At 45.6% G+C, this 23,864-nt stretch overlaps 1 protein-coding gene across 5 annotated transcripts in view; it reads left to right on the forward strand.

Moving 5' to 3' along the window:
* Positions 1-5,959: 5,959 nt before the first annotated feature.
* TMC5 (transmembrane channel like 5) overlaps positions 5,960-23,864 on the forward strand; it is a 50,089-nt gene continuing 32,184 nt past the window's right edge. For all 5 annotated transcript variants that reach the window (XR_008446453.1, XR_008446454.1, XM_054041838.1 and 2 more), the window contains exons 1-2: positions 5,960-6,076; positions 23,221-23,388. Coding sequence is in view for 3 of the 5 variants with exons in the window: in XM_054041838.1 (XP_053897813.1) it covers positions 23,315-23,388 (74 nt within the window). In the remaining 2 variants the exon portion in view is untranslated. The remainder of the gene's footprint in view (positions 6,077-23,220; positions 23,389-23,864) is intronic.

The raw sequence follows: 23,864 nt of genomic DNA on the forward strand, positions 1-23,864 counted from the left end.
TCCTTTAATCCTGTGCTCAGCTTTGCACAGAGGACTTATTTTCTGGAATACTTCATAATTAGATTTACGAAAGTTACCTGGAAGAGGAAAAGAAAAATATATTAATTTAAAGTAAAATGAAACTTGTGCTAAATCCCGCCATATCATTTGTGAAAGAAATTCTAGTCAGAGACTTTCTAATTGTACTGACTGCATTCTAATAGCTAAACACATCTTTCTGATTGATTCTCTGTAGCAGACATGGGTGAGTCACCACTGGGTAATGCTATAGGCTTTCAGGATGATGAGGTGGTAATGAATCACAGATGGAAGGAGAAACTTCATAGATCTTTCACTTGTGATTGGTTACCTCAGCAATACCAAATACACATTTTCAAAATGCTTTATGAACACTAACTAATCTTCAAGCTACTCTATGAAGTAGATAAGGCAATCAGTTTTCCCCATGTCTAAAATGTGGATAACAGATAGAGATGTTGACTCAGCTAGGTGAAAAAGTATGTGAACATCCTAGTGTAGTCAAAGCACGTTGTAGCGTTAACACATTACCTGGTTGAGAGAAACGTGTTAATGCCTCTGCACTGGGGAAAAGTGTGTATTTTAAGTGGCCCACGGCCACATAATAAATGACTGTCAGAGCTGAGCTTCTGACTATATTTCGCAAGGGGTAGTTTTCTTCCTCCTTTTGGAGCTTTTTAAAGTGCATTGCACAAGTATGTGTTTTCACAGATGAAACTTATGGATGGAAACAACTCTTTATGTCTGTAACTACAACAGCATGGCTCTTTAGCCCCCTCTTGTGGTAGGGCAGTAGACTTCTGAGAATCTGCCTGGTGGCTCTGAGCTAACAAAGCTGTATTGCAGCTTAAGTGAGACTCCTGCATTGAGATCCTGGGTTTGATTCCTGCTGTTGACAGCACATCACCTTTCAGATGTTGGACTGTGGATAATCTCCAATCCATTTCAGGAGGTTTGAAATCACATAAAATGAAGCTTCTTATTGGTATTGTTGAAAAAATGATTTCACTGCTATTGCCCAGCTCTAGTCCTAACTCCACAGTACACTAGAGAGGCTACTTGTGCCACAGTTGCCTAATAATTAATTTTTACTGTGGTAGAGGCTAGGAACAATCCTCTGTGCTATGCATTGAGCAAACATGGAATAAGAGATGGTACCCGCCTTGAAAAGCCTACAGTCTAAATAATGATTCTTCCAATGACATCCTTATCATAAAGAATTTCTTTCTATAAGTGTTACTTTTCTTAGCACTAAGAACAATTTCCTGAATGGAAGAAACAGTGCAACTGCTAATTAAAAACACCATCCTTCTGAACTTCCCAGAAAATCATAACTTTCCACATGACACAAAATGATCAGGTTAATGCCCCTCTAAAATCATTCTTTAAATTATAGAGTTGGTTGAAAAGGAACACATTTTAGTGGAAATGTGTCCCTTTTTATTGGAACACCTAGAAATTTTAAATGTTTTGTCCAGCTTTATACAATTATCACAGCAGCCTTCTGCCAGGTGGGAAGCCATGCATCTAAAATCACTTTAAATGATACTCCATGGATTCATAGCCTCCAAAAGCATAGGTGGTCTCGCTTTTTCCACATTATTGGTACGACACACTTCTCTCCAATGGCTCAAGTAAAGAGGAGTTTGAATGACTGCTGACCACAGACTCTCCTGTTGCAGTGTGCTTTGTCATCACAGGGCTGAATCTCCATCCAGCAGCAGCCACCATATTTCAAGGGACATTCTTTCTCTGGTGGTTCTTTCACAATACAACATTTAAAAAAAAACATCAAATTCTTTCAAGTGAACTTCTCAACATAGGTCAGTCCTTCACCCTTTTTTCATTCAGTCCCGCTACTCCCTTGCTTTAGCATGTAGTTTGGTCAGCGTGACCGCAGTTCCTAATTTGGTGGTACAACATAGCTACAGGCTAGTGCTTTACAGTCATGCCAAGAATGTGGCCTTAAAAAAGGTGTATTTTTATGGCATAACTCTAAAATTTCATTCAGAAACAGTACATTTAATAAGGGCATCTAATGCAACATAAACACACCTTAACCATCTCAGAAGCTTGTAAAAGCAGCAACAGGTTGGTAACCAGCCAAAATAAGCCTCTGCCATCAGAATAACAAAACTTCAGTAGCCCTTTAGAACTGCATGTCACAGAGTTTATCATGTATGTCAGGCAACCCTGTACTGACTGTTCAAGGTTGCTGGTTACTCTTTCATCCAAATATTTATAGAAGTCACAATTTTCCAGTTGAGCAAAGAGCTTAGCTCTTCCTTAGACTTTCAAAAGGTACTTGTAAAAATTCTCCCTGTCCTCTGCATGTTAAAAGGGCATCTCATGCCATGCTCACATAAAGGGCTAATGGCTAGGATAATATACCTAATTAATAATAGCATGTTTAAGAACAGAGACGGTGTCGTCTACTGGATAGGACACTGAACAGGGCTCAGGGAACCTGGGTTCTACTCCTGGCTCTGTTTCTGACTTTGGACAAGTTGTTTCTCTACCATTTGCCTTTTTTGTCCATTTTGACTATAAGCTCTTTGGGGACAGGGTCTGTTTCACTATGTGTGTGTACAGTCCTAGCTCACTGCAGCCCTGATCTCAGCTGAGCCTCTAGCACTGCCATTATACAAATAATATGAAGAACAGAACCAGCACTAAATTCTACAGGTAGGAGCCATTATTCCAAAGTAACTTTGCTGTCTGTATCTGAGTAAGCTAGAGCCTTGCAGTCAAATGTTATTGGATCATTCATTTCAAGTAAAATATGTATTTTATTCTAATTCTTTATTGAATGCTTTCAGACTCATTAATGTTCACATTTATTTATATTAACAAACAGAATTGAATCAAATACAAGTAGTTGATGCCTCATAAAAGGTGTATTAAATAAACTGACCTGTAATTTTAATCTGTTTAGAAACATAACATTTTCAAATCCTTGGCAGCTTAGATGAAAAGTTTTTGATTTTAATAATATTTAAAAAAAACAGCTAAAGAAGACACCTCTCAACCTACTTTGCCCCACTTCTCAGAGTTTACATTTGTGGATTTGAGTCTTAAAGGAAGAAAGGGGAAAATTTGCCCTCATTGTCTTGTTTAGCTCAGCCATCCAAATGACTACCCTGTTATAATGCATTTGTATATGGCAGAAGGCAGGATTTATTAAATTGACTCTTTTGGGCCCTGATCTTACTCTAGGGTTACCAACTTTCTAATTGCACCCCTGCCCCACCCCTTCTCTGAGACCCTGCCCACTCCATTCCCCATCTCTCTCGCTTGCTTATTTTCACAAGCTGGGGCAGGGGGTTGGGATGTGGGAGCAGGTGAGGGCTTCAGCACAGAACAGGGATGAGGGATTTGGGGTGCAGGAGGGGGCTCAGGGCTGTAGGTTGGGGTGTAGGAGGGGTTTTGGGATGCCAGATCTGGGCATCGCCTACCTCAGGTGGCTCCTCACAAGTGGCGACATGTCCCTTGGCTCCTAGGTGGAGGCATGACCAAGCAGCTCTGTGTGCTGCCTCCACCCGCAGGCGCTGCCCCACAGCTCCATTGGCTGCGGATCCCAGCCAATGGGAGCTGCAGAGCCAGAACTCGGGGCAGGGCAGGGGCAGTGCATGGAGCCCCCCTGGCCGTTCCTTCATCTAGGAGCAGCAGGGACATGTTGCTGCTTCCAGGGAGCCATGCAAAGCCAGGTAGGGAGCCTGTCAGCCCCATTCCAACTGGATTTTTAATGACCTGGTCAGCAGTGCTGACTGGAGCCTGCAGGGTTCCTTTTCGACCTGGCGTTCTGGTCAAAAACTGGACACCTGGCAACCCTAAGACTCATTCCCATTTAAGTCAGTGCCAATCCTCCTGTTGATATCAGTGGGTGAGGAATGGTGGATAGAACACATTCATGAGCAGGCAGAACTTGAATGAAGAGACAATTCAACCTGTTTGGATTATAATTTTTTAAAGGCAATAACTAAGTCTGCACTTTTTTGTAAAGCCCTTACGACTTGCGTGACCTATTTTTGTGCCTGTCGTGCTATCTTTTTGCCATGCATACAGGAATGTTTTTCAGAACTTCTGAGTTCTTTTCCTAATTCTGATCCAGACTCGCTGTATGATCTTATGCACATACAATGTTCAGTAAAGTTATGCAAGTGTGTAAGTCTCTGCAGTTTAGTAATGAGTTAGTGGCATTCTTAAGAGATATTTCAAAGGAAGAGAGAAAATAAGTCATAGCAGGGGGAGAATTGTACTATGATCCCCAACCTGCAGTGAGCTTCTTTCAGGCACAGCTGTATCCCTGCAGCATGGAGCCTCTGTTTAGCTAAACTTGATCAGTTTTTTAGTTGAATACTATGGAAAGCACCCTGGGAACAGGCACCTAACAGAAGCACTTTTTTGTATAATGTTATACATCAAAATATATGAATATATTTCAGAAGTCTCCATGAAATACATAACATACTTGGCATCAAGCATTGGCCCTTCAGCTAGAGAATCAGCCAGCAAACCTTCAGACGGTGAGAAAAGAGAACCCCACCACTGCAGAAAACAAAATAACGCCAAGATAAACCCCAGCACCAGGCATTCCAAAGTGGGCCCAGCACCAAGACTGAGAGGCCTGGTCTTCAGGATAAAGGGTGTGTTTGAACATGTGTTAAGTACTGTACTTAACACCCCTGTCTGCATAGTGGCTGGGAGGTGCTTCCCAGCACCTAGACAGACAGGCCCTGGCGCCATAGCAGCTGTGTGTGGCCATGGCCACATTGGCAGCGGTTATGTCTAGCCCAGGAGTGGGCAAACTACAGCCTGGGGGCTGTATCCGGCCCTCCAGACATTTTAATCTGGCCCTTGAGCTCCAGCCGGGGAGTGGGGTCTGGGGCTTGCCCCACTCCGCACAGCTCCCAGAAGCAGCAGCATGTCCCCCCTCTGGCTCCTACGCATAGGGACAGATAAGGGGCTCCACACGCTGCCCCCACCCCAAGCGCCATCCCCGCAGCTCCCATTGGCCAGGAACCACAGCCAATGAGACCTGCAGGGGCAGCACCTGCAGACAGGGCAGCGCTCAGAGCTGAGGAAGGACATGCCGCTGCTTCTGGGAGCTGCTTGAGGTAAGTGCCACCTGGAGCCTGCACCCCTGACCTCCTCCTCCACCCCAACCCCCTGCCCCAGCCCTGATCCCCCTCCTGCCCTCCAAACCCCTTGGTCCCAGTCTGAAGCACCCTCCTGCACCCCCAACCCCTCATCCCCCACCCCACCATAGAGCCCACACCCCCAGCCAGAGCCTGCACCCCAACCTCCTGCCCCAGCCCTGATCCCCCTCTGAACCCCTCAGTCCCAGTCCGAAGCACCCTCCTGCACCCCCAACCCCTCATCTCCAGACCCACCCTAGAGCCCGCACCCCAGCCCCCAATTTTGTGAGCATTCATGGCCCACCGCACAATTTTCATACCCAGACGTGCCGTGGGGCCAAAAAGTTTGCTCACCCCTGGTCTAGCCCCAGACTACAGACCCGCCCGCTGCCCTGCCAGGGTACCCACTCAGCACGTGGGCACCTACACGTTAAAACAGCAACAGCCCCGTCTACATTAGGGTTCCAGCCCGTGTTAGAATTCCCCCGTCCCCCATCTAAGCTGGGTTTTGGGTGGTTACTGATCGCGCCCTAACCTTGTGCCGGGCAGCTCCGCGGGAAGGCTGAGCGCCTCTCCCTCGGCGAGAAGCGCAACTCCCGCGGCAGGAGCCAGGGGGCCCGGCTGCAGAGCGCAGCCACCCACCCGAGCAAAGCGCCCGCCTCGGACGTCCCGAGCAAAGCGCCCGCCTGGTAGCCAGTGGAGCGATTCGCCCCCTCCCCGCCCCCGGGAGGTGCGAGCGGCCAGCAAGTCCTGCTGGATTTCCGGGAGTAGCGGCTCTGCAGGTGCGTGAGAAGCGCGCGCGCTCTGCTCTGCCCAGCCAGCCGGGGGGCTCGGATCAGCGCTGTGACTGGGCCGGCGGCGGCTCCATCCCTCCCTCTGCACGGTGCAGGCGGGAGAGCGGATCCCAGCCCACCTCCTGGGTAAGTTACAGAAGCTTCTCTCTGCCTCTCTCCAACGCTCTCTTCCCCCAACGCCCCTCAGCTTAGTCGGGGGGGGGGGGGCAATCTGGTATTAACTGTATGGCGGTTGCATCCCCTCTGGGGATAGGTGGTGGCAGCAGAGTTGGCTCTGACCTTACTGTGTCGGGGAAGGAGACCCGCTCTAGAACGCTGGGGTGAAAGCTCTGTCCAAGCTGTTAACTTTAGACTGTTCATGCCACACCAAGGCAACCATCTAAACGCTGCTTTGCTAACCTTTGGACCTATTGACCCATGAGGAAGCGAAAGGAATAAATTGGGCTAATGGGGAAAGTTCGGACCATCAGTGATAAGGAAATGTTATTGAAGAAGGGCAGGTTTATAGCGTTGTTGTCAACAACAATCAGTAAAGTTTACCAGGCTCTCAAGACCATGTAGGGATCTGAGCGCTATCTTGTTGTGGAAAGGTGATTTCTATTGCTATTTTCAGTGGTTTACAAGTTCATTTTATTTTACACTCTCTCTCCTTCTCTATATGTCTAGAGAGGGAGGGAGAGCAGAAATTTAGAGGTCAATGTACACCAGGATATTTTACAAGTCAAATAATATGGAGTAGTACTGAGCTTCATATGAAAACGTACGTGCTATAAAGTTCATTCTCTAGTTCACAGAAAGATGTAAACACATGCAAAATATAATTTTAAAAAATTGGATTAAGGCCTCCATGAAACAGGTAGGACAGATTATCTGAACTCTGTTAAATTTAAAAAGCTTCTAAACCTTGCTATTAACATAGATGGACCAAAAAAACCTCTGTATCCTATACGCTCAGTGAAACGTTCTGCCTCTTTTAGACTAGGAGCTAACATGGAAATGTAGATCTGTGCTGGTACTGTGTGCTGTTGGTAGCCTGTGTTATACAGGAGGTCAGACTAGATCAGGGGTTCTCAAACTTCATTCCACTGTGACCCCCTTCTGACAACAAAAATTACTACATGACTCTGGGAAGGGGGAAGCCTGATCCCCATTGCTATGAGCGGGAGGGCGAAAGCTGAAGCCCGAGCCCCACTGCCCGGGGCGGAGGGCAAAGCCAGGAGGGGGGCCAAAGTCAGAGCTTGAAGGCTTCAGCCCTGGGTGGGGGGCAAAAGCCAAAGACTGAAGCCCTGGGCGGCGGGGCTTGGACTTTGGTTTCAGCCCCAGGCTCCAGCAAGTCTAACACCAGCCTCAGTAACCCTATTAAAACGGGATCATGGCCCACTTTGGGGTCCTGACCCACAGTTTAAGAACTACTGGACTAGATGATCATCAGGTGATCCCTTCTGGCCTTAAACTCTATGATTCTATTAACGACACGAAAGGTCTCCAGGGCAATGACACCACTGAGGTTTGATCCTGCTTGTATTGGAGTCAGTGGCAAGACTTCAATTGGCGCAGGATTGGGTCCTTGCTGAATAAGCTGCAGCAATTTTCCTCCCCACTGTAGATGTTAACCCCTTGCTGTGCATTCAGTTTAAAAGAGTCGCTCCTTGCTAGAGGATGTTGTAAAGGACAAGACTGTAACAGGGTTAAAAAAAAGAACTTGATAAATTCATGAAGGATACGTCCATCAATGGCTAGTAGGCAGGATGGGCAGGGATGGTGTCTCTAGCCTCTGTTTGCCAGAAGCTGGGAATGGGCGACGGGATGGATCGCTTGATGATTATTTGTTCTCTTCATTCCCTCTGGGGCACCTGGCATTCGGCACTGTTGGAAGACAGGATACTGGGCTAGATGGACCTTTGGTCTGACCCAGTATGTTCTTATGTTCTTAAGGGACAGAGTCTGATACCCTTACTGCAATATAGTAGCAGTCAACTTCAGTTAGTTCCCCTGACTTCAGTGGGACTACTTGTAGAGTGAGGTACCATTCAATGGATACAGAAATCTAGCCCCTAGTTACAGGTTAATATAGAGCAGTGTTTCTCATCCGGTGGGTTGCAACCTCCCCCCAGGAGGTCAGAAGGCATTGAGTTTTATTACAGTAGATAGCAAAGAATATCTTGCTCTTACACACTCTTTACCCTTCAAGGTCAGGTACTCTCTATCAGCCTCACACACATACAAAAATTAGGTAGGCTTCTGATTATCACTGATACCTTTTTTAAAAAAAAATATTTGTTACTCTTGCTTTAATAGTAACTATAAGGGGATTGTCCAATTTGTTGACTTTGAATAAGGGGTCACCAACCAGAGAAGGCTGAGAAACACATAAGTAGAGGATCAAATAAAAACACTCAGACTTTGGTGCGAACGCTTGGCTGCTTTAGTCTGAGAGACCTTGATTCACTGGAATAGCACCTGTTCATTTGCCAAAGTTGGTTAGCCACTGCAGCCCTGTAGTTTGGCAATGACATATTTGTTACTGCAATGGGAACATCCTATACAGTGCAGTCTGACTTAATTTGTATAGAAATTTATCCTCTGCCCAGAAAGGGATTGTTAATCAAATTACCCTTGGTAGTATGATATTACAGTTACTGTATTGGATCTACAGAGCTAAAAGCACAAGTAGTTCCACCTTGAGCTATGTAGCTAAGTCTTTCTAGCTGGGGCTGTAACAGATTTGTATCCTCTGTGGACTGGGTACAGAGGGGGATGGGTAATGCACTCACCAATGTGTTACACTGTATTTTCAGTACTCATGGCTTGTTTTAAAAAGCAATTACATTTTGTTGTCCGAGAACTGGATACAAGGAAGTGGACAGAAATAGCTATGACAAGTGGATAGTTTTTCTGTTACAAAACATAGTTTTCTATGTACTGAAATCACTTCTGAACTCATTCATTACAACATAGTGTGTGTGTGTGTGTGTGTGTGTTTCCCCACTTGAGTCTGATGTTTTAATTTTGAAAATAAATTAACTCCCAGAGGTAGCCACACAAATAGTAGTGAGGTTACATCATTCTAAAAAGGAAGTTGGGAAAGGTATCTTTAGAAGCTTGAAGACAGTAAATGTCTTTACCATTCTTATAAAATTATAACTTCTTTAATTTACATCGGTCTTTTCAATTGGACCAGTTGATGAGGCTCTTGAAACTGATACATCTCATTAAATTATAATCTGAAACTGGCAACAAAATTGGTTAGGCTTACCTTACCAGTGCAGAATAAAGAAGCTGATGCAAAACAAAAGGAACCAGTCTATTAAAATTAAACATACAATAGTTAAGACTTTTTACCATATTATTGTACTATGATGTGTCTTTCCGTGTATAGTTAGAATTCCAAACTTTCATTTTCTTTTGTCCAAACCCAGTTTCTTCTAACAACAGTATTCTGTTGACTGTAGCTGTCAGTGCTGGTTAGTGTAAAGTAGGAATTGCAAGATCGAGTTTGCATTTAAAAATAAATAGTAGTTCTGTTCTGCTTCATAGAATGCATCAGTGCATAGTTTGGAATGGACTCTTACTTACATGTGATCCTAGATATAACTGTGATGGGTGCCTTGGAAATATACATAGCTGGTTTGATCTAATTATGGGCTGGATAAAGTCTTTCGAGTTCTGTAAGTAGGGGCACAGCACAAGATTCAACTGATCTTCCTTCTGATTCTTTAGCAGAAATCTCTCCCCTCGCAGGATTCACAATTTCTTACTCATACAAATCTTTCTTTTTCTTTCTGATGCATCACCCTACCTTTCAGTTTGGCTATTTCTAATGTTAATAGATAAAACATTTTAGGACCCCTTTTTCCCAATCAGAGGAAGTTTGCACAGAATGGTGTAGCCTTTTATTTTATTTAAACTGAATTCTGTAATGTGGTGTTACACCACTGTGGGTTTGGCTCTGGCGACTACAGTTTCAAGCTTAACAGAGTGAAAGTCACCTCTGCTACTTTCTTTAGAGTGAGTTTCTAGGCGCACACAAAGACCAAGGGTAGTGACCACACATACATTCACCAGTACAAAGTCTAGTCTATTTTACAAGTTTTAATAAAGTTACAATGAAAGTTATAATTAACCAAGCATATAGAAATTCTATACAGACCTATGCACAAGTTGCAAATATAGTTATACTCCCATCCTTAACAATACTGTTAGGGTCTGATGGGTCTCCCATGGCTTGATCATCAGTAGCGGGAGGGTTCCTGTTGAAGTCTCCCATAGGGAGCTCAATTTTCCTGTTCTGGGCTTCCCCTTTTTATAATATGATTCTGTCTATACCAGGGGTCTCAAACTCAAATGACCATGAGGGCCACATGAGGACTAGTATATTGGCCCAAGGGCTGCATTTACTGACACCTCCCCCCCCCGCCGCCCTCGGCCCCGCTCCCACTCCACCCCTTCCATGAGGCCCTGCCCTTGCCCCACCTCTTCCCTGCCCCCATTCCAACCCCTTCCCCGAAATCCCCACCCCAACTCCACCCCCTCCCTGCCCCCAGGGAGTGCAGGAGGGGTGTGGGGTGTGGCGGAGGCTCAGGGCAGGTAGTTGGAGTGTGGGGTGCAGGAGGGGTGAGGGGTGCGGCAGGGGGTCAGGGCAGGGGGTTGGGGTGCAGGGTGCGGCAGGGGACTCAGGGCAGGGGGTCGGGGTGCAGGAGGGGTGCGGGGTGCAGCAGGGGGTTCAGGGCAGGGGTCGGGGTGCAGGAGGGGTGTGGGGTGCGGCAAGGGGCTCAGGGCAGGGGGTTCGGCTGCAGGATGCGTTCGGGGGGCGGGCTCTGGCCCGACGTGCACTGGGGGCAGGCCAGGCTCCCTGCCTGCCTGCCTGCCTGCCCTGCCCCCACGCCACTCCAGGAAGCGGCCGGAACCTGGGGAAGGAGGGGCGCAGGGGTGTGTGTGACTGTTGCTTCAGGCACCGCTCCCAGCAGCTCCCATTGGCCAGGAATGGGGAACCACGGCCAATGGGAGCTGCTGGGGGAGGTGCCTGAAGCAACAGCCACACACACCCCTGCGCCCCTCCTTCCCCAGGTTCCGGCTGCTTCCCAGTGCGCGTCGGGCTGGAGCCACTCTAGGTAAATGCTGGGGGAAGGAGGGGGGCCACGAGGAGCTCACAAGCCGCAGAAAATAACCCCAAGGGCCATGTGTTTGAGACTCCTGGTCTATACCTACATTCTGCGCATGTCCATAAAAGTGTCAACACTTTTTTCTCTTATTGGTCTGTGTCCCCTAGAAACGTAAGGGATCCCAATTTTCTATGGGTGGTGTAAGTTCCCTTTGTTCTCACTAGCATCGACACACAACCTATATCCTGTGGTTAAGACACGTCTAAGACAGATGCGCCTTTAAACTATTTTTATGATCTAATATTAATCTTCTGGGTAATTTTGCACAATATTACCACTTGGTACCTCTTTTCCCATAATCTTAAAGCATCGAGTATTTTATGGTCACTTATGTCATCATTTCTTGTCTCCAAAGCCTAAAATAGCTAAGCTAAAGTCTTGCAGGCATCACCCTACAGGTTCTTGGATTTCAGCTTGTCTTACTCATGTCTAATACTTGGTTCCACTCAATACTGATCAATCTTATTCTTTTATAATCCTACAGATTCATTCTACTTAACATACAATGAATATATATGATAACATCACACAATAAATGGATAATAAACTAAAATCATTGGCTGCAATGGGTTGAGTTTTTGTAGATGCCTTATACAATAGAATCTCAGAGTTACGAATACCTCAGGAATGGAGGTTGTTCGTAACTCTGAAATGTTTGCAACTCTGAACAAAACATTATGGTTGTTCTTTCAAAAGTTTACAACAGCACATTGACTTCATACAGCTTTGAAACTTTAGTATGCAAAAGAAAAATGATGCTTTTAACCATCTCCATTTAAATAAAACAAGCACAGAAACAGTTTCCTTACCTTGTCAAATCTTTTTTTAATTTATTTTTTCAGTAGTTTACATTTAACACAATACTGTACAGTATTTGCTTTTTTTGTTTTGTCTCTGCTGCTGCGTCATTGCATACTTCCAGTTCCAAATGAGGTGTTTGGTTGACTGGTCAGGTCATACTCTGGTGTTCGTAACTCTGAGGTTCTACTGGAGTTTCTTTTAAAGATGCTAGGGAATAAAAATAGCAGGTGTCACATGCTGGGTTCAACAGAGGATAAGTCCACAGAGGATAATAGTCAGAACTGGTTTAGTGGAGTTATTCCTTTGGCTTAAGTCACAGAGGCCTATGTCTTGATGCTGAAGGTCCCAGGCACCCCTGAAAAATCACTCTATTCCCATCAAATCAGTAAACATTACTACTGTATATTTATGTTTAATAAAAGCAAAAAATAATGGGTTGCATGGACTCTGCTCTTGATCAAAGTATACCAAAAATTTGATATTTGCATACAAATAAGTTACTTTTCAATGCCATTCTGTTATATTGATATTGGGGATATTACTATGTAATGCAGGGCAAAGTAAGCATGGCAGCTAGCCGGAGTTCAAAATGGAAGAAGAAGGGGATAAACAGTCCACAGTATAGGAGAAGTTAACCATTTTACCGTCAATCCTCAGTCAGAAATGGAGTATGGAATAGACCTTGGCTCTGGACATGAAGAGGAAAAAGCAAATGCATTCCAGTGCTTTGCAAAATCTTCAAAACTTACTGCAAGAACCTCAAAATTGGGTCTGTCATGCTACTATCATGCTGCATTGGGTTCTAGCCTGGGGAGTTGGAATAGATCATTTGGTATGTATTTGATTAGCTGGGCCTGTCTCATGTCATGTGACCAAGGAATCAGGCCATCTCAGTAGGAGCCCTTGCTAACTGATTGCTCAGAGAGGTTGTGTTGTGGTTGAGCTGTGATCCACTGGCCTTCTGTAATTGCCGCAGTTCAGGCCTGATGATGCAAGGTGCAGCACCTTTGGGCTATTGGGTCCTTTCCAGAGAGCACCCCACTCTGCGAACCCCATTTGAATCAAATTTGGAAAATGTCCACATATCTGGAGTGGCTGAAGTATGAGTTACGACAGTGCCTTAAAAACATGCATATGTGCACACATCCTTGTGGAATGGCAAGGAAAGGACCATCTGCTCTGTTGCTACTCTACATTTTCAAATTCAGTATTACAATGATAGTTAACTCAACAGTCCCAAAACAATGAGGGAAACAACATTAGTGCATGAGATAGGACATGAGAGAGTTACAAACTCTATGCTGCACCACCTCCAGGATTATCTTCTCAGACCGTGTGTGTGTGAGAGGTGAAGTCTGGGTAGGCATGGCAAGAAGTGGAAATAGTGGTACAGTGTCTGAATCTTGCTTACTGTGCTTATGAAAACATAGCCATTTGCACTGTGCTTGATCTACGAAGATTGGCAGGGTGGGAGAGAAAAATGTGGCCATTGTATATCAGTCAGCTGGCTGCACTGACTTGCTCCTGCCAATCTGGAAACATGTTAAGTCAAAAATTAAAGCATCAAGGAAGCAAGAGACAGATTAAAAAAGAGAAATCTATTTCTAGAGGAATCTCTAGTTTCTAGACAACTGAAAATGACTTCAAAATGTAAGTTTAGCTGTAAGAATTATAAATGTGTAGAGGCTTTACTTTTTGGGATGGGGAGTCTACATGTGTGGGGGCGGAAAAGGGGAAAAATATTGTGGTCTTCATGAAATTTAGTAAATTATTTGTGTATGTTGCTTATATCCACCCCTATTCAACAAATAATTCTAAAGAACCTGTTTTAGTCCCGTAGAAGTCAGTAGGACTTAATCATACGCTTAAGGTTAATCCCATTTAAGTGCTTTTCTGAATAAGGCTTGGCTGCTGAACTGTGCTGAAATCCGGACTCACTTTCCCTCTCATGACACTTATCTCTCACTTATCACAATCAAATTGATTGCCACTAAAACTAGCTGTCCTTCATTGTGAAGTCACTGGATCTTTCATAACATACACAATGCAGGCTCTTTCTATCTTGAAACAAGAGTCCAGTGTAACAGTGAAAATGACGTCAAGGTCTCAGATACACCCGATAGCTTAAATAAAACTAGATCCTGATAGAAAGTCAAGTCACAGCATTTGTTGCTATGGACCTAGTCCTGCACCTACTTACATAATTGATAAAGTTCCCACAGACATCTGTGGTCCGTGAATCAGCTTTTTTTCATGGTTATCTTGCATAACCTTCAGCTTAAGTGCTCGCCAGAGCCTGGCTGCCTCTTAGAGTTTTATCTCACAGGGTCTGACTGGCTTTGTCACTAGTTATTTTGCTTCAGAGAGAGACACTTCATTAGATACCACTGCGTTGGATCAAATAGGACTTGCCTGATCTGGTGAGTCAGCAGAAGAGCAGTGTAGAATCCTAGAACCTGATACCCTGTCACAATATTAATCTCTTTTAATATCAATTTCAGACTGACAAACTAATTAAAATGTGCTAGTCATGAGAGATCTTTCCATATGGAACTGGGTAGAGTATATTACACAGGAAAGGAATCCATAATATAAAAACTCAGAGGGTGACAATAAAGAACGAACCAGGCCTTATGTAAACTAACGGCTACTTGTGGGAAAGAGTGTAGTTTAATCTGCTATATCAAATATTAGTGGTTCTTGGATGACTGACATTGCTTTTGTTCTTGGTTATTAAGTAAAATATACTGTAGTAGTTCCTTATAGTTCATACTACTATTGTTGGCTTTAAAAAAAAGATCTTCAAGTTAACTTCTAGATTGGCTTCTTTTTTTAACTTCAGGATTTGCATAACTACAATCAGACACTTTATTTGTATACCGACACTGTTAGGAGTACAATGGCAGCATTTGGTCATGCTTTAACTAATTTGTTTGAAACTTGATAAGACTGGATGTGCATGTTTACTTACACCTTCCTGTGTGATTAACATTCTAGGGGAGGATTAGTGTCTACAGAATGAAATCCCCATATCTGCAGAACTAGGTCCTGGAGCTGCCTTACCACATGCGTTTTAGAGGGAGGGAGGGAAAAAATGGCTATTCTTTTGTATCTTGACCCAGAAAAAAATGAGCCTGTTGCCTACAAAAGGCTCTGAGGTTCCTGAACTGTGTAACCCCAGAGGCTATTTACTGATCAAAAGGAAAGTGCCCACTCCCTAATGGCTGTCTATCCATCTTATATGGCCCCCATTACCATAGTATGTGAGCATCACCCAGTCTTTAATGTATTTAGCCTTGCAATAGGTCTGCAAGGTTGGGAATTGCTATTATCCCCATTTTACTGATGAAACACTAAGGCACTGAGACACAAGTGACTTTCTGACCATCAGATAGGGAGTCTGGTGGAGAAGGGACTTGAACTTAGGTTTCTTAAGTCCTAGCTAGGGCCCTAACCACTGGACCAGCCTTCCTCACTGTGAAGCTGAGACTTCCTGAATGACTCAGTAATGCCCCTTAATCTTTCCCTCCACTCTCTTCTCCTTCCCTCCCCTCTCCCAAACGGTAGTTGTTCTCCTGTGAAGATTCATTCAATCAGAGAAGAATTTTCGAAGTTAGACTACTGTAAAAATATTTAGCTCTTGCTGACTGAGAGGACCACATCAGAGGTCAAAGGGAAGGAAGGAGTCACATGGCCTGACAATAACTCCACACTTCCTCTCCAATGAACCTTGGTGAAAAGGCAATGACCTGGGCCCCATTCCACACCAGCTCCTCCTGGAAATTCATGGAGAGATCTTGGTCCTGGTTGCACTAGTAGAACCTAAACAGAACAGAATGGAGAGCTGTGGGGCCTGGGACCTACCTTTTATGAGTTTGTCTCTCAGGGTTGCTCTGCAAGTCCTCATGGCTGAGCTTTATTTTTTAGGGGGAGCAAGAAGAAGAGGCGGTATGTGGATTTTTGTGTCTGGGTGACCTTTTCCCATGGGGAGGTAGGCGTGCTGTGAAGGACTCTTCTGTTGCCTTTCCAAGAGCATTGTATGTCTCAGAAGTAGAGTTGGTCAAAATTTTTCCAGCAGAACAGTCTTTCATTGGAAAATGCTGATTTGGTGCTCCCAAATCAAATTCTAAAAAAAAATTATTCTTCTTGTGAAAAATTACTAATTTTTGACTTTTTGTCCTGAATGAAAACAAAAGTGGAGGGTTTTTTTTCAAAAAAGTTAAGTTTTTTATGCGAGGGAAATACTGTTTTCCAGACAGCTCTCCTCAGTAGGCTGTGACTATACTGTAAACCTGGCAATTCTTTTAAACCCTATGCTTTTAAGTTGGGTGTGGGGTGAATGTGCTAATTACTAAAAAACTGGTAGACTATTTTTTTTTATCTAGCACACACCAATTCTTAAAAAAACTTATTTATCGAGTGTTGTCAAAGAAAAATTCTCACTATTATATTAATAACTGGGAGTCAATCCTTCTTCAAGCAAAATCCCCATTTTGTCTGCTGCAAAGAGGAAGGATTAGGTTTTGGATTTTATATATATATATAAAACTATGTACACTTGCATAACTGATTAATTTGGTCAGCTGATTACTGGCTTAATATGTTACTTTAAGGCTCTTGCAATCTTTGGTCTATCTTGGCATGTGTGGGATTGTTACCGGAACAACATGAAAAGTTTAGCATTAAGTGCTTATGTTTATAGTCTCTTGTGGGCAAATATCAGATTCCAGTCAGTAACTGTTTGCAAAGTGGGATGGGCAACTTCAGAATATATTTCAATTGCTTAATATAGCTTTTATTGACAAGTACTCAAAGGCATTAATCTGGATATAGCTGTGTGACTAGATCATGATATAATACACAATACGAAAACATGATATAATATATTATAGTACACTTTGTCTTTGTATTAATTTATTTTCACATAAACATGGATATTTTTGTGGGGTGCTATCTGCTGGGCCTTTACCCTATGTTCCTAGCACTCAATGAGTATACTCCCTCCCCTCAGGGTTGACCTCGACTAGCTACACTGAAACAAAAACTACAGTGTCTTCTCTCATTAGGATTGTACAGTGAGGGTATGTCTACACTACAGGATTAATCCGAATTTACAGAATTCGAATTTTGGAAACAGATTGTATAAAGTCGAATGTATGCGGCCACACCAAGCACATTAATTCGGCAGTGTGCATCCATGTACTGGGGCTAGCGTCGATTTCCAGAGCGTTGCACTGCGGGTAGTTATCCCATAGCTATCCCATAGTTCCCGCAGTCTCCCCCGCCCATTGGAATTCTGGGTTGAGATCCCAGTGCCTGATGGGGCAAAAAACTTTGTTGCAGGTGGTTCTGGGTACATCCTCCCCCTCCCTCCCTCCCTCCCTCCCTCCATGAAAGCAACGGCAGACAACCCTTTCGCATCTTTTTTCCTGGGTGAACACTGCAGATTCCATACCACTGCAAGCATGGAGCCCGCTCAGCTCAAGACAGCAGTCATGAACATTGTAAACACCTCGTGCATTATCGTGCAGTTTATGCTGAACCAGGACCAGAAAAACGAGGCGAGGAGGAGGTGGCGATGGCAGCGCAGCGACAAGAGTGATGAGGACATGGACATGGACACAGAATTCTCTCAAACCGCAGGCCCCGATGCTTTGGAGATCATGTTGTTAATGGGGCAGGTTCTATCCGTGGAACGTTGATTCTGGGCCTGGGAAACAAGCACAGACTGGTGGGACCGCATAGTGTTGCAGGTGTGGGACGATTCCTAGTGGCTGCGAAACTTTCGCATGCATAAGGGCACTTTCATGGAACTTTGTGACTTGCTGTTCCCTGCCCTGAAGCGCCAGAATACCAAGATGAGAGCAGCCCTCACAGTTGAGAAGTGAGTGGTGATAGCCCTGTGGAAGCTTGCAACGCCAGACAGCTACCGGTCAGTCGGGAATCAATTTGGAGTGGGTAAATCTACTGTGGGGGCTGCTGTGATACAAGTAGCCAAAGCAATCGCTGAGCTGCTGCTACGAAAGGTAGTGACTCTGGGAAATGTGCAGGTCATAGTGGATGGCTTTGCTGCAATGGGATTCCCTAACTGTGGTGGGGCGATAGATGGAACCCATATCCCTATCTTGGCACCGGAGCACCAGGGCAGCCAGTACATAAACCACAAGGGGTACTTTTCAATGGTGCTGCAAGCACTGGTGGATCACAAGGGACGTTTCACCAACATCAATGTGGGATGGCCGGGAAGGGTTCATGATGCTTGTGTCTTCAGGAACACTACTCTGTTTAAACGGCTGCAGCAAGGGACTTACTTCCCGGACCAGAAAATAACTGTTGGGGATGTTGAGATGCCAATAGTTACCCTTGGGGACCCAGCCTACCCCTTAATGCCATGGCTCATGAAGCCATACACAGGCAGCCTGGACAGGAGTCAGGAGCTGTTCAACTACAGGCTGAGCAAGTGCAGAATGGTGGTAGAATGTGCATTTGGCCGTTTAAAAGGTCGCTGGCGATCGTTACTGACTCGCTCAGACCTCAGCCAAACCAATCTCGCCATTGTTATTGCTGCTTGCTGTGTGCTCCACAATCTCTGTGAAAGTAAGGGGGAGACCTTTATGGCGGGGTGGGAGGCTGAGGCAAATTGCCTGGCTGCTGATTACGTGCAGCCAGACACCAGGGCGATTAGAAGAGCACACCAGGAAGCGTTGTGCATCAGAGAAGCTTTGAAAACCAGTTTCATGACTGGCCAGGCTACAGTGTGAAATATCTGTTTGTTTCTCCTTCATGAAAACCCGCCCCCTTTATTGACTCATTCTCTGTAAGGAACCCACTCTCCCCCTTCCCCCAGCTTGCTTTCAAACCAAATAAAGTCACTATCGTTTAAAAATCATTTATTCTTTATTAATAGATTATAAAAAGAGGGAGGGAACCCGGGTGGGGTTTAGGAGAAGGATCGGCAGGAAGGAAAAGGCCACTAAAAAAAGGTTAAAAAAATGACAGCCTTTTGCTTGGGCTGTCCACTGGGGTGGAATGGGAGGGTGCACAGAGCCTCCCTCCCCTCCCTCCTGCGTTCTTACACGTCTGGGTGAGGAGGCTATGGAACATGGTGAGGGGGGAGGGGGTTATACAGGGGCTGTAGCGCCAGTCTGTGATCCTGCTGCCATTCCTGAAGCTCCACCAGACGCCGGAGCATGTCTGTTTGCTCACGCAGCAGCCCCAGCGTTGCATCCTGCCTCCTCTGATCTTCCTGCCGCCACCTCTCATCTCGAGCGTCTCTCCTCTCCTCACGTTGGTCCCTCCTGTCCTCACATTAGTCCCTCATGTCCCCACATTGGTCCCTCCTGTCCTCACGTTCACTGGCATCTTTCCTATACTTTGAAACTGTGTCCTTCCACTCATTCAGATGAGCTCTTTCACTGCGGGTGGATTCCATGATTTCCGCGAACATCTCGTCTCGCGTCTTCTTTTTCCGACGCCTTACCTGAGATAGCCTTCGGAACAGAGGAGGGAGGCTTGAAAAATTTGCAGCTGCTGGAGGGAGGGAAAAAAGGAGAGAATTTTTTTAAAAAGATACATTTTACAGAACAATGCTTATACTCTTTCACAGTGACCAACACTATTCACATTACATATGTAAGCGGGGGAATTGTCCCGCTATTGTGGGGAACTTTTCTGGCTTCTGCACTACCGCGGTGAAGTGGACTAGCGAAAGGATCCGAGTCCTCGCGCCCACTTCCTTTACCCAGAGGCCTCCCTGCCCTTGAGGACTCCCCTTCCACTCTCCTGGCTGGCAGAGTCCTCGTAAACCCCAACAAGGCTGGGCCCAGGATTCCTGGGGGGCTCGACCCCCAACCCTGCGGTGGTCACCCAGGACAGGGGCTAGGGTGTCCCCACTCCAGGGAACTTTCTTTGCACTGGGCACCTCCCTGACCCACTGATCATTTCATACAATTTAAAGCAAATACAAGTTGTTTAATTAACAATTAATTTTAAAAAAGAATAAGGAAAAATGGGAAAGGTTAAAGGAAAACACATCACCCCGCTCTGCGGCAGGGAACATCACAACCAGTGTCTCTGGAACGTCAGGGCAGTTCACAGTCTGTTCATTTTAGGTCCCAGGCTCCTTCTCAGGCCCTGGCTGTGCTGCAGAGACGCTGCGGGTTGGACACTTGCTCTGGCGGTGGCCACACGCTCTCAGGCTCTAGGTGGCAGGACCCTTCTTCCCAGCGTCGCCCCCGCCCGGTCGGGGTTATAATCCCCACTCCAAGTCTGGCCTGCAGAGCCTCTTGGCTGAGGCGTCTCCCTGTGCTGGGCCCACTGCCCAGGGTCTCCCTCACTCTCCCCAGCTGCTCACCGCACCCAGCTCCGAACTGCTCCAGCCCCGGCTCCAGCTCCAGTTCCAGCTCCAGCCCCAGCTCCACTCGGCCTCAGCACGGCTGCTGCTGCTGCTCTGCCTTCAGCTCCCTGGGCTGCTTCTCTGGTCTCTCTGACTCTGGTTGCTACAGCTCTGCCCCCAGGACAGGTCTGCTCTGCAGGCTGCTTCTGTGACTCTGCTCCCAGCTCTGACCTGCTTCCTGGCTGCTTGTCTGGTCCCTCTGGCTCTGGTTGCTGCAGTTCTGCTCCCAGGGCAGCTCTGCTCTCTCTGGGCCGTGCTCTGGCTTTGGGGTTGCAGCTCTGCTTCCAGCAGCTTAGCTCGGGCCCCTGCTCTCTCCTTAGCTCGGCCCCACTCTGTCTGACCCAGGCAATTCCAGTTCACAGGGAGGACGGGACTCCCCTGGCTTCCTGACTCTCTGATTAGCCTGCCCGCCCTGTCAATCAGGCTGATCTGGAGCATTGGCCTCTCCCCATTGTTCCTGGGGACTGTCAGTCTCAGGCTCCTGATTTGCTATCGACCCTTCCCCTTTTAGTGCTGGGAGCTAGCCAACCAAAACACCCCCACTGAATGTTAGTAAGGGGGCAACAGTCCCCTTACACATAGCACATGCGATTTCTGTGCAAGGTCGCATTTTGCCTCTTAATACTGAGTGCCTGTGGCTTTGCTGCTAAAGATCACAGACGCAGGTCCGGGCAACAGAATCGGCTTGCACGCGGCCATGGTAAGCCATTGTCTTTTAGCTTCTGCACCCTCCTTTCCCACATACCAAGCAAAGCCCGTTGAGTGCTGCGGTTTTCCTGTTTACCTTCAGCAGCAGAAAACAAACTAACCCCCCCACATCCAATTCTCTGGATGATCGCTTTATCCCTCCCCCCACCATGTGGCTGGTATCAGGGAAGATCCCTGCTAGCCAAACGCGAAAAGCTCAGGGCCAATTCTCTCCCCCCTCCCACCCTCCCGTGCTTGGCTAACTGCAGGGAAGGATTTATTTTCAGCCACAGGCAAACAGCCCAGTAGGAACGGCCACCTCTGTCCCCTTAATTAAATTCCCATATTTCAACCAGGTTACCATGAGCGATATCACTCTCCTGAGGATTACACAGCGAGATAAAGAACGGATGTTGCTTGAATGCCAGCAAACACCGGGACCATACGCTGCCAGGCTTTGTCATGCAATGATACCAGATTACTTGCTACTAGCATGGCGTGGTCAAGTGTCCTACCATGGAGGACGGAATAAGGCTGCACTGCCCAGAAACCTTGTGGAAAGGCTTTTGGAGTACCTCCAGGAAAGCTTCATTGAGATGTCCCTGGAGGATTTCCGCTCCATCCCCAGACACGTTAACAGACTTTTCCAGTAGCTGTACTGGCTGCGAATGCATCCCAAGTCCTCCGGGCAAAGTAATCATTAAAAAACGCTTGCTTTTAAAACAAGTTATATATTTTAAAAGGTAAACTCACCTGAGGTCCCTTCCATTGGGTCATGGTCTTGGATACTGGCTTGGGAGGGTACTTCTTTCAGGCTGAGAAAAAGATCCTGGCTGTTGGGGAGAACAGAGTGCTGGGTGCTCTCCGCAAGCTCGTCCTCCTCCTCCTCTTCCTCCTCCTCCTCAGAATCCTCAGGTGTGGCTGATGAGATTACCCCCGCCTCGGAATCCACGGTCAGAGGTGGGGTAGTGGTGGCGGCCCCCCCTAGAATTGCATGCAGCTCGGTGTAGCAGCGGCATGTTCGCGGCTCTGAACCGGAGCGACCGTTTGCCTCCTTTATTTTTTGATAGGCTTGTCTGAGCTCCTTGACTTTCACGCGGCACTGATCTGAGTCCCTATTGTGGCCTCTCTCCATCATGCCCTTGGAGATTTTTTCAAAAGTTTTGGCATTTCGTATTTTCGAACGAAGTTCTGCTAGCACTGAATCCTCTCCCCATATAGTGATCAGATCCAGTACCTCCCGTACGGTCCATGATGGTGCTCTTTTTCCTGCATGGTTACCTGTGCTGATGAGCTCTCTGTGGTCACCTGTGCTCTCCACGCTGGGCAAACAGGAAATAAATTTCAAATGTTCGCGGGGCTTTTCCTGTCTACCTGGTCAGTGCATCTGAGTTCAGATTGCTGTCCAGAGCGGTCACAATGGTGCACTGTGGGATAGCTCCCGGAGGCCAATACCTTCGAATTGTGGCCACACTAACCCTAATTCGAAATGACAATATCGATTTTGGTGCTACTCCGCTTGTCGGGGAGGAGTACAGAAATCGATTTTAAGAGCCCTTTATTTCGAAATAAATGGCTTCGTTGTGTGGACGGGTGCAGGGTTAATTCGATTTAATGCTGCTAAATTCGAATTAAACTCATAGTGTAGACCAGTCCTGAGGTAGCTATTGCGATGTAAAAAACTACCTTTTTTAAAGCAGTGAAGACATAACCAGCTATACTTAACCACCTCTCTTCAGATCTACAGATGAAAATCTCTATAGATGTGCCAATTGCAGGAGCTGGGCTCCGGGTTGAAATCAGTGAAATGTATCTAAAGAGAAACAGGATCAGTCTGTAGATCAGGGATCATTGGTTTGTTATATATCTTTAAAAAAAAACTGGTTTCTATGTTGTCAAAATGTTGGGAAAATCTTTTTACACAAAATCTTCATGCTCAAGTCTAGTGCTTTAATTTTAGATAAGGGCTTGTATTTCTACATAGTGAAATTTGCTATCTTTGTAACTACCAGTAAATACATGTTGTCCAGAGGGTAAATAAGACCCAGATGATGCTATAATCACTTGAGACTGTTCTCCATTTATACAGATCTTATTGCTTTATTCATTGTTACTCCAGGAAGAATAAAGCCATTTTTTGTCTTGTTCAGATGCTGACATCTATTCTTTTTGTTCCTTGCTATTAGGCAGAAAATCTATTGGATCTAAATTTTGTCTTTTATTAGATTCAAAATGAATCACCCACTAATATAATACTGAAGCAATAAAGACTTCGGGTAAAGAAGATTTCTCACCCACAATCAAGGAATCAGATTCATCATGACTTATCACTATAATGAAGCTTTTGAAAACCCAGACTATCACTACTCTGAGACATTGGAGATTGACAGAAGGTAAGTTTGAGTAATAATTTATAAAAGTTCTGAACGATAGTACTGTTGGTAATAAAGGAAATTGAATATTTAGAACTCATGGGAGTGTGGGGGATGGAACTTGTTACCAGTTCTATTTTTGCCGTTCATTTAAATCACTCCTTAGTTCTTGTCTGAGAATGTCTGTGGAGTTTGTCTTTTGCAGTGTTGTTTCATCCATGAAGGTCCCAGGATATGAGAGAGACAAGTTAGGTGAGGTAATATCTTTTACTGGACCAACTTCTGTTGGTGGAAGGTACAGATCTGAAGAAGAGCTCTGTGTCACTGAAAACTTGTACCTTGCACCAACAGTAGTTGGTTCAATCATACCTCAACTACTCTGTCTGTATTTTTACATTTCTACATTTGTCATAGTGGCTTTGTTATTATTTTATACTTTAAATTAATGTGTTCCAGGATTTATAGTTGCAGGTACCAGGGATTTGTTGGTTTTATCA

The sequence above is a fragment of the Malaclemys terrapin genome, chromosome 10, assembly GCF_027887155.1.
Source record: "Malaclemys terrapin pileata isolate rMalTer1 chromosome 10, rMalTer1.hap1, whole genome shotgun sequence".
In the NCBI taxonomy this organism is placed as follows: Eukaryota; Metazoa; Chordata; order Testudines; family Emydidae; genus Malaclemys; species Malaclemys terrapin.